At 64.5% G+C, this 10,354-nt stretch overlaps 2 protein-coding genes across 2 annotated transcripts; both read right to left on the bottom strand.

The window, feature by feature from the left end:
- Positions 1–312: 312 nt before the first annotated feature.
- Positions 313–2,649, bottom strand: CD79A (CD79a molecule). The gene is made up of 5 exons (XM_062177352.1): positions 2,567–2,649; positions 1,472–1,771; positions 1,237–1,355; positions 524–592; positions 313–426 (listed from the first exon to the last, which is right to left on the bottom strand). The coding sequence occupies exons 1-5, from the start codon at positions 2,643–2,645 to the stop codon at positions 313–315; spliced, it is 681 nt and encodes a 226-aa protein (XP_062033336.1). The 5' UTR covers positions 2,646–2,649.
- A 2,782-nt stretch (positions 2,650–5,431) lies between these two features.
- Positions 5,432–8,849, bottom strand: RPS19 (ribosomal protein S19). Its single transcript, XM_062177354.1, has 5 exons — positions 8,742–8,849; positions 8,563–8,662; positions 6,053–6,237; positions 5,738–5,792; positions 5,432–5,498 (listed from the first exon to the last, which is right to left on the bottom strand). The coding sequence occupies exons 1-5, from the start codon at positions 8,810–8,812 to the stop codon at positions 5,472–5,474; spliced, it is 438 nt and encodes a 145-aa protein (XP_062033338.1). The 5' UTR covers positions 8,813–8,849; the 3' UTR covers positions 5,432–5,471.
- Positions 8,850–10,354: the final 1,505 nt, after the last annotated feature.

Below are 10,354 nucleotides of genomic sequence, written 5' to 3'. Positions count from 1 at the left end.
TGTCTCGGTGGCTGTCTCTGTGGCCCTACACCTCGGATGGAGCCCAGGCTCCTTAGCTGGGTGGCCCGGGTGCGGCCCCAGGTGTGGGAGTGGGCCAGGGCGGGAGGGGGCTGTCCCCCTGAGATCCGTCACTGCTGCGGGGTGGGCAGTGGGAAAGGATTTATTATCACTAAGTGGCCATGACAGAGCAGGGAGGGGGCGGCACTGGGACGCTGCCCAGCGATTAGGGGCTCGTGCCGCGGGGAGGGGAGCAGAGGGGGACCCTCGCTGCAGGGGTCCCGGCCAGTGAAGAGGCCGTGGGCGCTGGCGCGGTCACGGCTTCTCGAGCTGCACGTCCCCGATGTGCAGGCTGCCCACGTCCTGGTAGGTGCCCTGCAGGCCCCGGGAGATGTCCTCGTACATGGAGCAGTCGTCCAGATTCAAGCCCTGGGAACAGCGTGGGGTCAGCGTGGGGTCAGCGCCGGTCCCCGCCGCCCCCAGGGAGGAGCCGTGCAGACTCTGGAGGCCCCCACCCCGCGCTCACCTCGTACAGATTCTCATCTTCGTAGTCGTCCTGGGCGTCCACTGCGAACTTCTCGTTCTGCCAGCGCTTCTGAAGGGGCGGGCGGGGGGTAACCGTCAGACCCTCCCCATGCCAGAGGGGTGGGCTGGGGTCCAAAGCTGGTGTCCTTAGGCCTGTCCCCACGAGTGGTGACGACAGAATAGCGGCCCTGTGGCCGAGGCAGGGGCAGGTGCAGGGAGGACGCCCAGCCCCATCTTCCCAGGGATTTGAGAGATGGATCTTCCACCCGCTGGTTCACTCCCCCAATGGCTGCAACAGCCAGGGCTGGGCCAGGCCAAAGCCAGGAGCCTGGAGCTCTGTCTGGGTCTCCCACGTTGGGTGGCAGGGCCCTAGTACTTGGACCGGGGTCTGCTGCCTCCCAGGGCGCATTAGCAGGGAGCTGGGTAGGGAGTAGGTGCTGGGCTCCGTGATGCCGGCACCTCCAGTGGAGGTTGGACCTGCTGTGCCACCATCTTACCTGGAGGGTGCTGGCACTCCTGGGCGGGGGGGGGGGCAGGACAGACACCCCCTGGGGGTTAGAATGAGATGCCTTTGGAGGGAGGTGACCGCGGAGGGAGAGGGAATGAGGGCGCATGTCCTGGGCTCAGCACCATTTACAGTCCTTGCCAAAGGGCAGGGTGGGGACTTGGAGGCCTGGGCCCTGGCAGGCTGGCTGGGGCGGGGAGGGGGCTCACCCTGAACAGCAGCAGCGTCCCGGGCACCACGGCACAGAACAGCAAGATGATGCCCTCGGCTGTGATGATGCGGTTCTTGGTGCCCTCGCCCATGTCCAGGAAGGGTCTGGGGGGTGGCTCTGTGAGGAGGGGCTGCCACTTAGGCTCCCGGCACCGGCTGCCCGCCCTCCCTCCAGCCCCCTGGCCCCAGCCAGCGCCGCCCCCGCCCCCAGCGCCCGCGGCAGAGCGTGCTCACCGCGCACTCGGAGGTAGGTGCCGCAGGAGTGCCGCACCATGTCCCCGTCTGTCACGCTGCACTGGTACATGCCGCTGTGGCTCTTTTCCACCTTGTGGATGATCCAGGTACCGTTGTTCTCGGTGGAGGCCTGGCCCACGTAGGAGCGCGGCCACGTGCAGTTGCCCTGCCCGACGCGCCACCAGGTGATGTTGGCGCTGTTGCTGCCGTTGTTTTCGCACAGGAGCTTGGCCTCGTCCCCCAGGCTGACGGTCACAGATGGTGGGCCGTCCTTTATCCACAGGGCCTGGCACTCGGGGCCTGCGGAACGGAGGGGCCGTCAGCAAGGACCCCCTGGCTGCTCCCTCCTGCACCCCCACCGCCCAGGAAGTGCCCTGGCCAGACAGCCCCCTGCCAGGTCAGATCTCTTCCTGTTCCGACCCCCCCACGCTGCCTGCCTGCAAGTGTCTGTGTGGGTGAGTGTGGCCAGCCCAGGGGCAGGGCGTGAGTTCTGTCCTTGAGCCGGGCTGGGAGCTAAGGGAAGTGGCTCAGCAGGGAGGAGAGAGACTGGACGCTGTCGCTGCCCTAGGCCACGGGGCCCACATGGCCCACGGGGGTGGGGGAAGGCCCAGCGGCTTCATGGTCACGGGCGTGCGACACCCAGATGAGCTCCAGGCCCTCCTGGAGTCACTGTGGTGAGCCACCTTGCTCTTGGAGCCCCTCGGTCAGCCCGGGCGCAGCCCCTGCCAGCCGCCCGGGGCTCGGGGGAGGTGGTGGAGGCCCCACATCCCCCCAGAAAGGGCTCCTTCTACAGGGGGGCCACTGAGATGTCCTCCCCTCCCCCCAGGGCCCCATTCTGCACCAGCGCAGTGCTCAACCTCACAAGTTCCTTATTTTGACCTGTGGGGCTGCCTCCCTCCACGGCGCTGTGGACGCCCCGGGCTCCCTCCGGCCTCACCTTGGCTGGCTCAGGAGTATAGCTCCTGTGTCCCATATGTCGCCTACGGCAACGCGCAGGACTGCTCCGGGGGGATCCCCCCCCAGCTGCCCACCCTTCCCTCCGTCTCCCCCGCCCCTCTGCCGGCCGCCACCCAGCACCCACCCCTCGCCACATACCGAGGCAGGCCAGGAACAGCAGGAAGAAGGGGAGGAGGGGGGCAGGCAGACCTGGGCGGGCTCGCAGACCCCCAGGCATCTTCTCCCCGTGGGTTGGTTGGTCTGAGCTGCAGCAGTCTGGGGTACCAGATTCCACACCAAGCCCCACCCCACTTCCGGCCCGGCCTTCGCGGAGATGGGCTCCGCTGACCCGGTGCTGGGCTCTCTGGCTGTTGGGCCTGAGAGCGGGGGAGGAGCTGCTCCTGCACCTGTGGTGGCCACAATTCCCCTGAGGGGCGGGGGAAGAAGGCACGCACAGGCTGCCTCGCCGTCTGGGGAGGTGAGGGAGGGGGCCGAGGTGCTGGGTGCAGCTGTCCCTTGGCCCTGCCCCGGCACACCCTGCACCTCCCCTCTCTGAGCTTCTTGGGGGACAGGAGTAAAGGAGCTGCTCCCCCCCAGCCCTCAGAAAACGTCACTTGGTGTTAAACAAACAGGCGGCCCCATTGGTGGCCTCCCTCCTCCAGGCCGACATCAAAACGATGTATTTATTGAAAAGGCAGTGATGGAGGGGGGTAAGATGGAGAGGGACCCTCCATGCATCAGTTCACTCCTCAAATGGCTGCAACAGCCAGGGCTGGGCCAGTCTCCCAGCACCTGGGCCCTCCTCTGCTGCTTTCCCAGGCGCATTAGCAGGGAGCTGGATTGGAAGCAGGGCGCCCGGGGCTTGAGCTGGTTCTTCAATATGGGATGCTGGTGTTGTAAGCTGCAGCTCAGCCCTCTGTGCCACAGTGCTGGCTCCTATTTAAAGACTTATTTGAAAGGCAACGTGGCAGACAAATGGAGGCCAGAGCTCTTCCACCTGCTAGCTCCCCTCCAACAGCTGGCTGGGTCAGGCAGGATCTCCATCTGTCTCCACATGGGAGGCAGGGACCCAAGTACTTGAACCAGTGGGTGGAAAATTGCTTTGTGTCTCTCCCTGTCATTCTGCCTTTCAAATAAATAAATCTTTAAAAGATAATGACTTCAGTGTTTGGTCCCTGCCACTTGGGAGACCTGGGTTGAGTTCCTGGCTCCTGGTGGCCCAGCCCTGTTGGATGGAACATTTCTGTCTTCCTTCCTTTCAAATAAACAGTTCACTGTAGGGAGAGTGTTCTTTTCAAAGATTTGAAAGGCAGCTGGTTCACCCGCCAAATGAGGTCTTTTGTTTTTAGATTTTTATTTACTCATTTGCAAGGCAAAGAGAGATTGAGATCTCCTATCGTCTGGTTCATTCTTCAGTGGCTTCAAGGGCTGCGGCTGAAGGGAAGAACCCAGAACCCCACTCAATGTGGGCGCAGGGGCCCAAGCTCTTGGGCCACTTCTCTACTTTTTCCCCCAGGAACATTAGCAGGGGGCCGGATGGCAGGTGGAGCTGCCAGGACTCGAACCAGTGCCCCTATCAGGTGCTGGGTTCGTAGGCAGCAGCTTGACCTGCTGTACTATAGCACTGGCCGTGAGCCCAAACACTTGTTGGCACCTGCTGGCTTCCAGGCACATTAGCACAAAGCTGTATCGAAGTGCAGCAGCTGGGACCTGAACCGGAGCTCCCACACGGGGTGCCAATCACAGGTGGCAGCTAATCTGCTGTGCTACAGTGCAGCCTCACAGGGGATTCTTAATGTCAACAATTAGTAAAGGGGCCGCTGCTGTGGCGCAGTGGGTAAAGCTGCTGCCTGCAGTGCCGGCATCTGATGAGCGCAGCTCCACTTCCGATCCAGCTCTCCAAGGGCCCTGCACCCACAGCCATTTGGGGAGCGAACCAGTGTCCTTACAGGATGGGCGTGGGTGTCTGGACCCCAGCGCAGAGCAGGGGAAGCACACCTGGCTGCCCCTGGAGCGACAGCAGGGGTGGAGCCACAGTGGGGTGACAAAGGCCTCGTTCCTGAGGGGCACCCCCAGGACGTTGCACGCCTATCGTCACTTGCTTCCTGGGCTGGAGGGGTCCCAGGGGGCTTGTTCAGGATGAGCTCAGTCTGGTTCCCTTCCTTTGAGGCTGTATCACCCAGTTCCCTTTGAACCTGGGGTCCTCCCCTTCCCATGCAGGGTGTTCCTTGGGCTCCTTGAGGGACAGGCCCCTGGGTCCTCTATGCTTCCGTTCCTTACAGCCCCTCCCAGCAGATCTGGAAGCCCGACCTCATCTTTGGGAGGCTGAGCCGGCTTCCAGGTCCTCCACTGCCCCCCAGTGGCTGGAGAGGCACAGACAGATGCTTGGCACTGCGCTCTGGGGAATGCCTTCCCTGGGGGGAGGGGCCGGGATGGGGAGCAGCTGGGGGCTTCAAGTGCTGGGGGTACAGGTGCACAGAACAGCACACAGGCCCATGGCCAGGCTCCCACTCACAAGGACACCTCACTGGCCGCTCCCCAGGGTGCTCTACATGGAATCCTGGCGCGGGACGGAACCAAGTCCCCAGCTGGGAGGTGGACCCCATTAGGGCGGTTTTGCAGCTGTTTGCTGGACCATCACTCCCAGAGTCAGCAAGGCCAGCTCAGAAGTAGCTGCACCCAGCGGGGACCCAGGGGGCCCAACCACAGCCCGCGTGCAGGACACTGGGGGGAGCCATGCAATGGAGGCAGGCGCGGCGGGGCAGGCCCCAGGTGTGCCCAGCACCCTGCCTTCCTCCAGCCACCGCCCCGGTCCTGGGCTTCACACAGCTGCCCCTCTGCTTTGTCTTCCTTGGACTGCAGGACAGGACGCGGGCAGGCAGAGGGACAGCTGGGACATCCTGCCTCCTGGGCAGAACAAGGGCAGAGCCTGGGCCTCACTGCCGCACCACAGGCACCTGTCAGGGGAGGAAGTGCCCCTTCCTCCCGCGCCCCGCGGAGCAGCCAATCAGGAGCCAGACCAGGTTTACGAATGAGGCAATTTATTGACCCAGCATCACTTGTTCTAATGTTTCTTGTTGGCAGCTGCCACCTGTGGGAGAAGACGGCGAGGTCAGGGCAGGGCCTATGTGGGGGGGGGGGGGCGCTCTGCAGCAGCCCCCACACTGCCCGGCCTTGCAGCTCTCAAGGGCTCAGCTGCCCCCACAACGTGCCCAGGAAGAAGCGGTGTGTGCCCCGCCAGGCCCAGCCATCTCCTTCCCTCCACTGCCCCCTCCAGCCTGGGCTGTGGCTGCTAGGGCGGACCCGGACCCAGCCCCACGTGGGCCTCACCTGTCCGGCGATTCTGTCCAGATCTCTTTGTCCCTGAGGTGTCAGTTTGCGGCCCCTGCGGGAGGGAAGGGATCGTGCACATATCCTCAGTCGCCTGGCTCTGGACAACGTGGGCCGGGTCCCCCTGAAGGAGCCCGTGTGGCTGGGGGACCCCTGGGAACTGATGGGTAGGGCTTGTGCAAGCATCAGATCAAAATCCCCAAAATGTAGTGGGCCAAGTTAGCGAGCAGGCTAATGAGAGCGGAGTCAAGAAACTGTCTTCCCGGAGCCCAGGGTGGTCAGCTGGAAGTGACCCCGCCCCAGGCGCCTGCCTACCCGTCCTGGTCCTTTTCCACCATCTTCAGCCCCTCCAGGGCCTGCAGGACGCGGCGGGCCACACTCTTGGAGCCGCGGCTGAAGTGGCTGGGCATGACGCCGTTCCTCTGCCGGCCCCCGTAGATCTTGGTCATGGAGCCGACGCCAGCACCACCCCGCAGATACAGGTGCCGCGCTGTGGAAGCTGGGGGGGGGGGGGGGGGGGACGTGAGGACCCTTCTCGGGTAGAAGGGGTCTCTGCACAGCCGCGGTCACAAGCTCCCCGCTGAGCCCCCTGCTAGCAGAGAACCTTCCGGGCGAACCCAGGCGGGGCGGGACGCCGCCAGGCCCTGCACCCAGTGCTCCCCTCTCACCCACACCCGAGGGCACCATGAGGCCCCAACAGGCACACAGCAGCGCCCCGTCCAGATGAGGGCGAGGCTCCAGAGCCTGTCTGTGCTCTGCCTGGATGCAGGAGGCGCTGGCCGCCCGGCCCTGCCTGCCTGGGCTGGGTTTCCAGGCCTGAGACCTGCAAGTGATGTTGCTGGCCTGGGTGACAGCAGTGCCCCAGCCCTGCAGACCAGTGTGGTGTGTTATGGGGGGGGGCGGCTCCTCTCTCCTCTAACTACAGCCCAGGAGCCAGGCGCTGCGCGGGCAGAGTTCTTGGGTGCTCCCCTCGCTTCAGCCTCCCCCTGCCTCTGGAGACCTCAAGGTGCGGGGCAGGGGCCGGTGCTGGGGCAGAGCCAGCACCCCGCATGCACACCCGTTTGAGCCCCAGCTGCTCCACTTCTGATCCAAGCCCCTGCTCGTGTGCCTGGGAAAGGCAGCAGGAGATGGCGCAAGTGTCTGGGCCTGGTGCCACGCGGGAGACCCAGATGAAGCTCCTGGCTTCAGCCTGGCCATTGTGGCCACCTGGGGAGTGAACCAGCAGGTGGAAGGTCTCTGTAACTCTCTCAAAGTAAATAAGTCTTAAAAAAAAAAAGATAAAACAAAAGGACCTTTTTTGCATTTTCAACAAAGTTTTGGGATGGCAACATTTTTCCGCAGCAAGACACACCCTCTTCCTGCCATGGCCTCCTGCCTCAGCTCAAGGCCATTATCTGGTCGTCCATTCCTGCCTCGGCCTCAACCCAGGCCCCTCCCCGACACCCTGCCCCTGTGCTGGGCCTCATGTGCCCCCCAATCTCCTGCCGTCACTGGAAGACCCACTCAAACGCTGCCTGCGCCTGGGACAGCCGGACCGAGACGCCCGGATGGCAGAAGAGCTGTGCCAACAGGACAGGAGGCCTCGGCTCGGCTCGACAGGGGAGGGTGTCTAACTCAGCACTGCTCCTCTTCTGTAGCAACACGGAGCCCGTCCACCCCTGGGCAGCTCGCAGAGAACACGCCCAGTTCGAAGCCAGCTGGCTCCCGGCTGACTGCTGCCTTAAACCCCGCTGGTGGGCACCGGCAGCCATGACGAGGCCTCCCAGCGTCCTCCCACTCTGGCCCCTGCAGTCACCCTGCCGTGTGGCCACACCAAACGATCACCTTAAAAAGCCCACTATGGCTTCATGGGACTTCAAGCCCTGCCTGTGGTTGCCTGGGCAGGGCCACACTGACAGCCATGGGCTGGATGTCCCCACCCCCCATGCTAGACTGAGGACTGAGGGTAGAGGCTCACTCTGCACTTGAGGGCCTGTGCAGACGGACCAAGGTTCCTGGAGTCACAGCAGCCCAGCCCCCCACTGTCACCCCCTTCCTCCCACCAATGGTCACAGCCCCGCGGGGGAGCCGGAGCCGCCCTGCACTGTAGATGCCCCAGCTCAGCAGGGCTCCCACCCAGACGCCACTCCGATCCCCCTCCCTCCCTCCTGAAGGTCAGGCGGCCCCCTGCAGCGAGCAGCGCCCCACACGCGCCCGGTTCCAGTCCTGCCTGGACGTTGCACTCCCACCCAGCTCCCCCCCTCCCGGCTCTGGCCTGGCCCCTCCCACACTGTTGTGGCCCCTGGAAGAGCCAACTCTGCCTTAGGAGTAAACGAATTACAAAAACGGCAAAGGCAGCACAGAACCGAGTGTCAGGCGGAGCCGGCCGAGTGGGCAGGCGCACCCAGATGCCGGGGCTGGGGTTAGGAGACGCTGCAGGCCTGAGGCCTATGCCACCCCTGCACCGGCCCGGCATGGCTGCATCCCAACCCCTACGCCAGACAGACCGGAACTCCACGCGGAAGCCGTGACGACCGACTCACCGGGGTCACCCAGGGTCTTCAGCACAGCCAGCGCCACCCCAAGTCCAAGCCGACCCAGCTTCCCGAGGCCAGGCGGGGGGGCTGTGTCTCACACGGACCCCATCAGCCGCCCCTCCCCCATCAACCTCTCCGTTAGCCGGGGCTGAGCCCCGGCTGGCCCCCAGCACCGGCTCCGAGGCCTCGTGGACACCAGGCGCAGTGCACCTGCCGCTCGCGGTCTCCCGCGCGGGGCAGCCCCTGTCGGGGTCACCCTCGAGCTTCTGCAGTTCCCAGCCCGCAGCCCGCTGCCCCCGCGCCTCACTCCGCTCGCGTGTAGAACCAGTTCTCGTCGTAGGGCGCCAGCTCCTTGTGCTTGGCCAGCTTGACGGTGTCCACCCACTCGGGGACCTTCAGCTTCCCGGACCTGGCGGACAGCGACACGGGCCGCGCTCAGACCCCCGCCGGCCCCGCGGCCCGCCCCGCCGCCCGGGCCCCGCACTCACTTCTTGAGGAAGGCTGCCAGAGCTCGGACGAACTCCTGCTGGTTCACGTCCTTTACGGTGACTCCGGGCATCTGCGGCGGCAGTCAGCCCGGTGACCGCGCGGCTCGGCCCGCCGCCGCAGCCCCGCGCCGGCCGCCCAACCCGACCCCCCTCGGCGCCCGCATCGGGGGTCCGGGCGCCCCCAGCCCGCACCCCCCGCTCCCAGCCCACGCCGGCCGGGCATGTCCGGGCCTGCCGCTCGCACGTGGCCGCGGCTCCAGGGGGCGGGGCGGCCCCGCGCCGCACGCCCCGGGCTCTCGGGCACGCGCCCCCGGCGGCAGGAGCCCGGCCCCGGCGCCCCGTGCCCAGCCCCGACCCGGAGCGCCCGCTTACCGTGCGGCCTTCCGCGCTGCCAGCCAGGGGGAAAGGGAGCGACGGGGTTTCCCGGGCGCACAAGTCGGGCGTTAGGATCTCGCGAGAGTTCCGAGGGCTCGCGAGAGCAGAGCTACGGCAGGCGGCTCCGCCTCTCTCAGGGCGAAGGCGGCTTCGTTTCCGCTCAGATGGGCGGGTGTGTAGTCAGAGGTGGAGAGGCAAAGGGAGAGGCCGGGGCACGGGCGTAGAGGCTTGTTTCCTTTTTGCTCGTCCTTCTTCCGGAGGCCTGGGGGGAACTTGTGGTTTAGCTGGCGTCGCGCGTTGGCCGGCAGGAACCGTGCTGGGGAAGAGCAAAAGGGCGGAAGTGCGCGAGAGGATGGCTGGGTGGCCCCTGCAGGCGTCTCTAGCGGGCCGCCCCTTTTCCGGGTGGAAGTGCCGCTTCCCTGACCGGAAGTGAAAATAGTAAGGGCGGAACTATGAGGGCGGAACGTATGGGAAGGGCGAGGACGGCCTATGGCCACACCCACTTCTCTTCCACAGCCAATACTCGCTCGACTTGGAGCCGGAAGCCCCACCCTTCTTAGGGCGGACATGGCTTCAGCCGGGTGGAAGTGGGCGTGAGGCCCTGGCGGCGGGGAGGGGTTAAGGGCAGGGACAAAGGCAGGGGCGGGGCCTTCGGAGAAGTGAGTTCGGCGCTGCCTCCCGGCGCCCGGAGTGCGTGGGCTCGGCCCCGAGTTACCGTGACCGTCAATTTTTTTCCCCCGTGCTGAGATGCCGTGTATGCGAAATCCGCATTGCTTAATTATTGATAAGCCGATAGGCCTTTTAAAAAATGTGAAACTATTCTAGAGACAGAAAATCGTGTATTAAGTCGGTTTGCCTTCGTGTAGAATGTGGTTGAAACCTGTTTCACACTAAAGCTGAAGAGTAGTGTTCCTATCTCGTTTGCTTTCTCTACAGTCAACACACGAATTCGCTTCTTACACATTCTTTTATTTTTTTTTAAAGATGAATTTATTTGAAATGCAGAGTGACAGAGACAGGAAGAGACAGGGGAGAGGTTTTCCGTGTCATGGTTGCCTCTCCAAAGGCCTGCACCAGCCAGGTGTGGGCCAGGCAGGAGCCGTCTGGGTCTCCCACGTGGGTGCAGGGGCCCAAGGACTTGGGCCATCGTCCACTGCTTTCCTAGGCCACAGTAGAGAGCTGGATCGGAGTGGAGCAGCCAGGACTCCAATGGGTGTCCATATGGGATGCTGGCACTG

The sequence above is a fragment of the Lepus europaeus genome, chromosome 19, assembly GCF_033115175.1.
Source record: "Lepus europaeus isolate LE1 chromosome 19, mLepTim1.pri, whole genome shotgun sequence".
NCBI classification, from domain to species: domain Eukaryota; kingdom Metazoa; phylum Chordata; class Mammalia; order Lagomorpha; family Leporidae; genus Lepus; species Lepus europaeus.
Note: the sequence above shows the minus strand (reverse complement) of the source record. Positions and strands in the feature narration are given on the sequence as shown.

Bases quoted from the DNA above. Each gene is read 5' to 3' on its own strand.
- RPS19 (XM_062177354.1), bottom strand. From the start codon at position 8,812: ATGCCCGGAGTCACCGTAAAGGACGTGAACCAGCAGGAGTTCGTCCGA. The intron at 5,793-6,052 runs GTAGGCAGGCGC...TCCCTCCCGCAG, and splicing joins GTGGAAAAGGACCAGGACGG to GGGCCGCAAACTGACACCTC. The intron at 5,499-5,737 runs GTGAGGCCCACG...CTTCTCCCACAG, and splicing joins TGGACAGAATCGCCGGACAG to GTGGCAGCTGCCAACAAGAA.
- CD79A (XM_062177352.1), bottom strand. From the start codon at position 2,645: ATGCCTGGGGGTCTGCGAGCCCGCCCAGGTCTGCCTGCCCCCCTCCTC. The intron at 1,356-1,471 runs GTGAGCACGCTC...CCCTCCTCACAG, and splicing joins CACCTACCTCCGAGTGCGCG to AGCCACCCCCCAGACCCTTC. The intron at 427-523 runs GTGAGCGCGGGG...CGCTGTTCCCAG, and splicing joins AAGATGAGAATCTGTACGAG to GGCTTGAATCTGGACGACTG.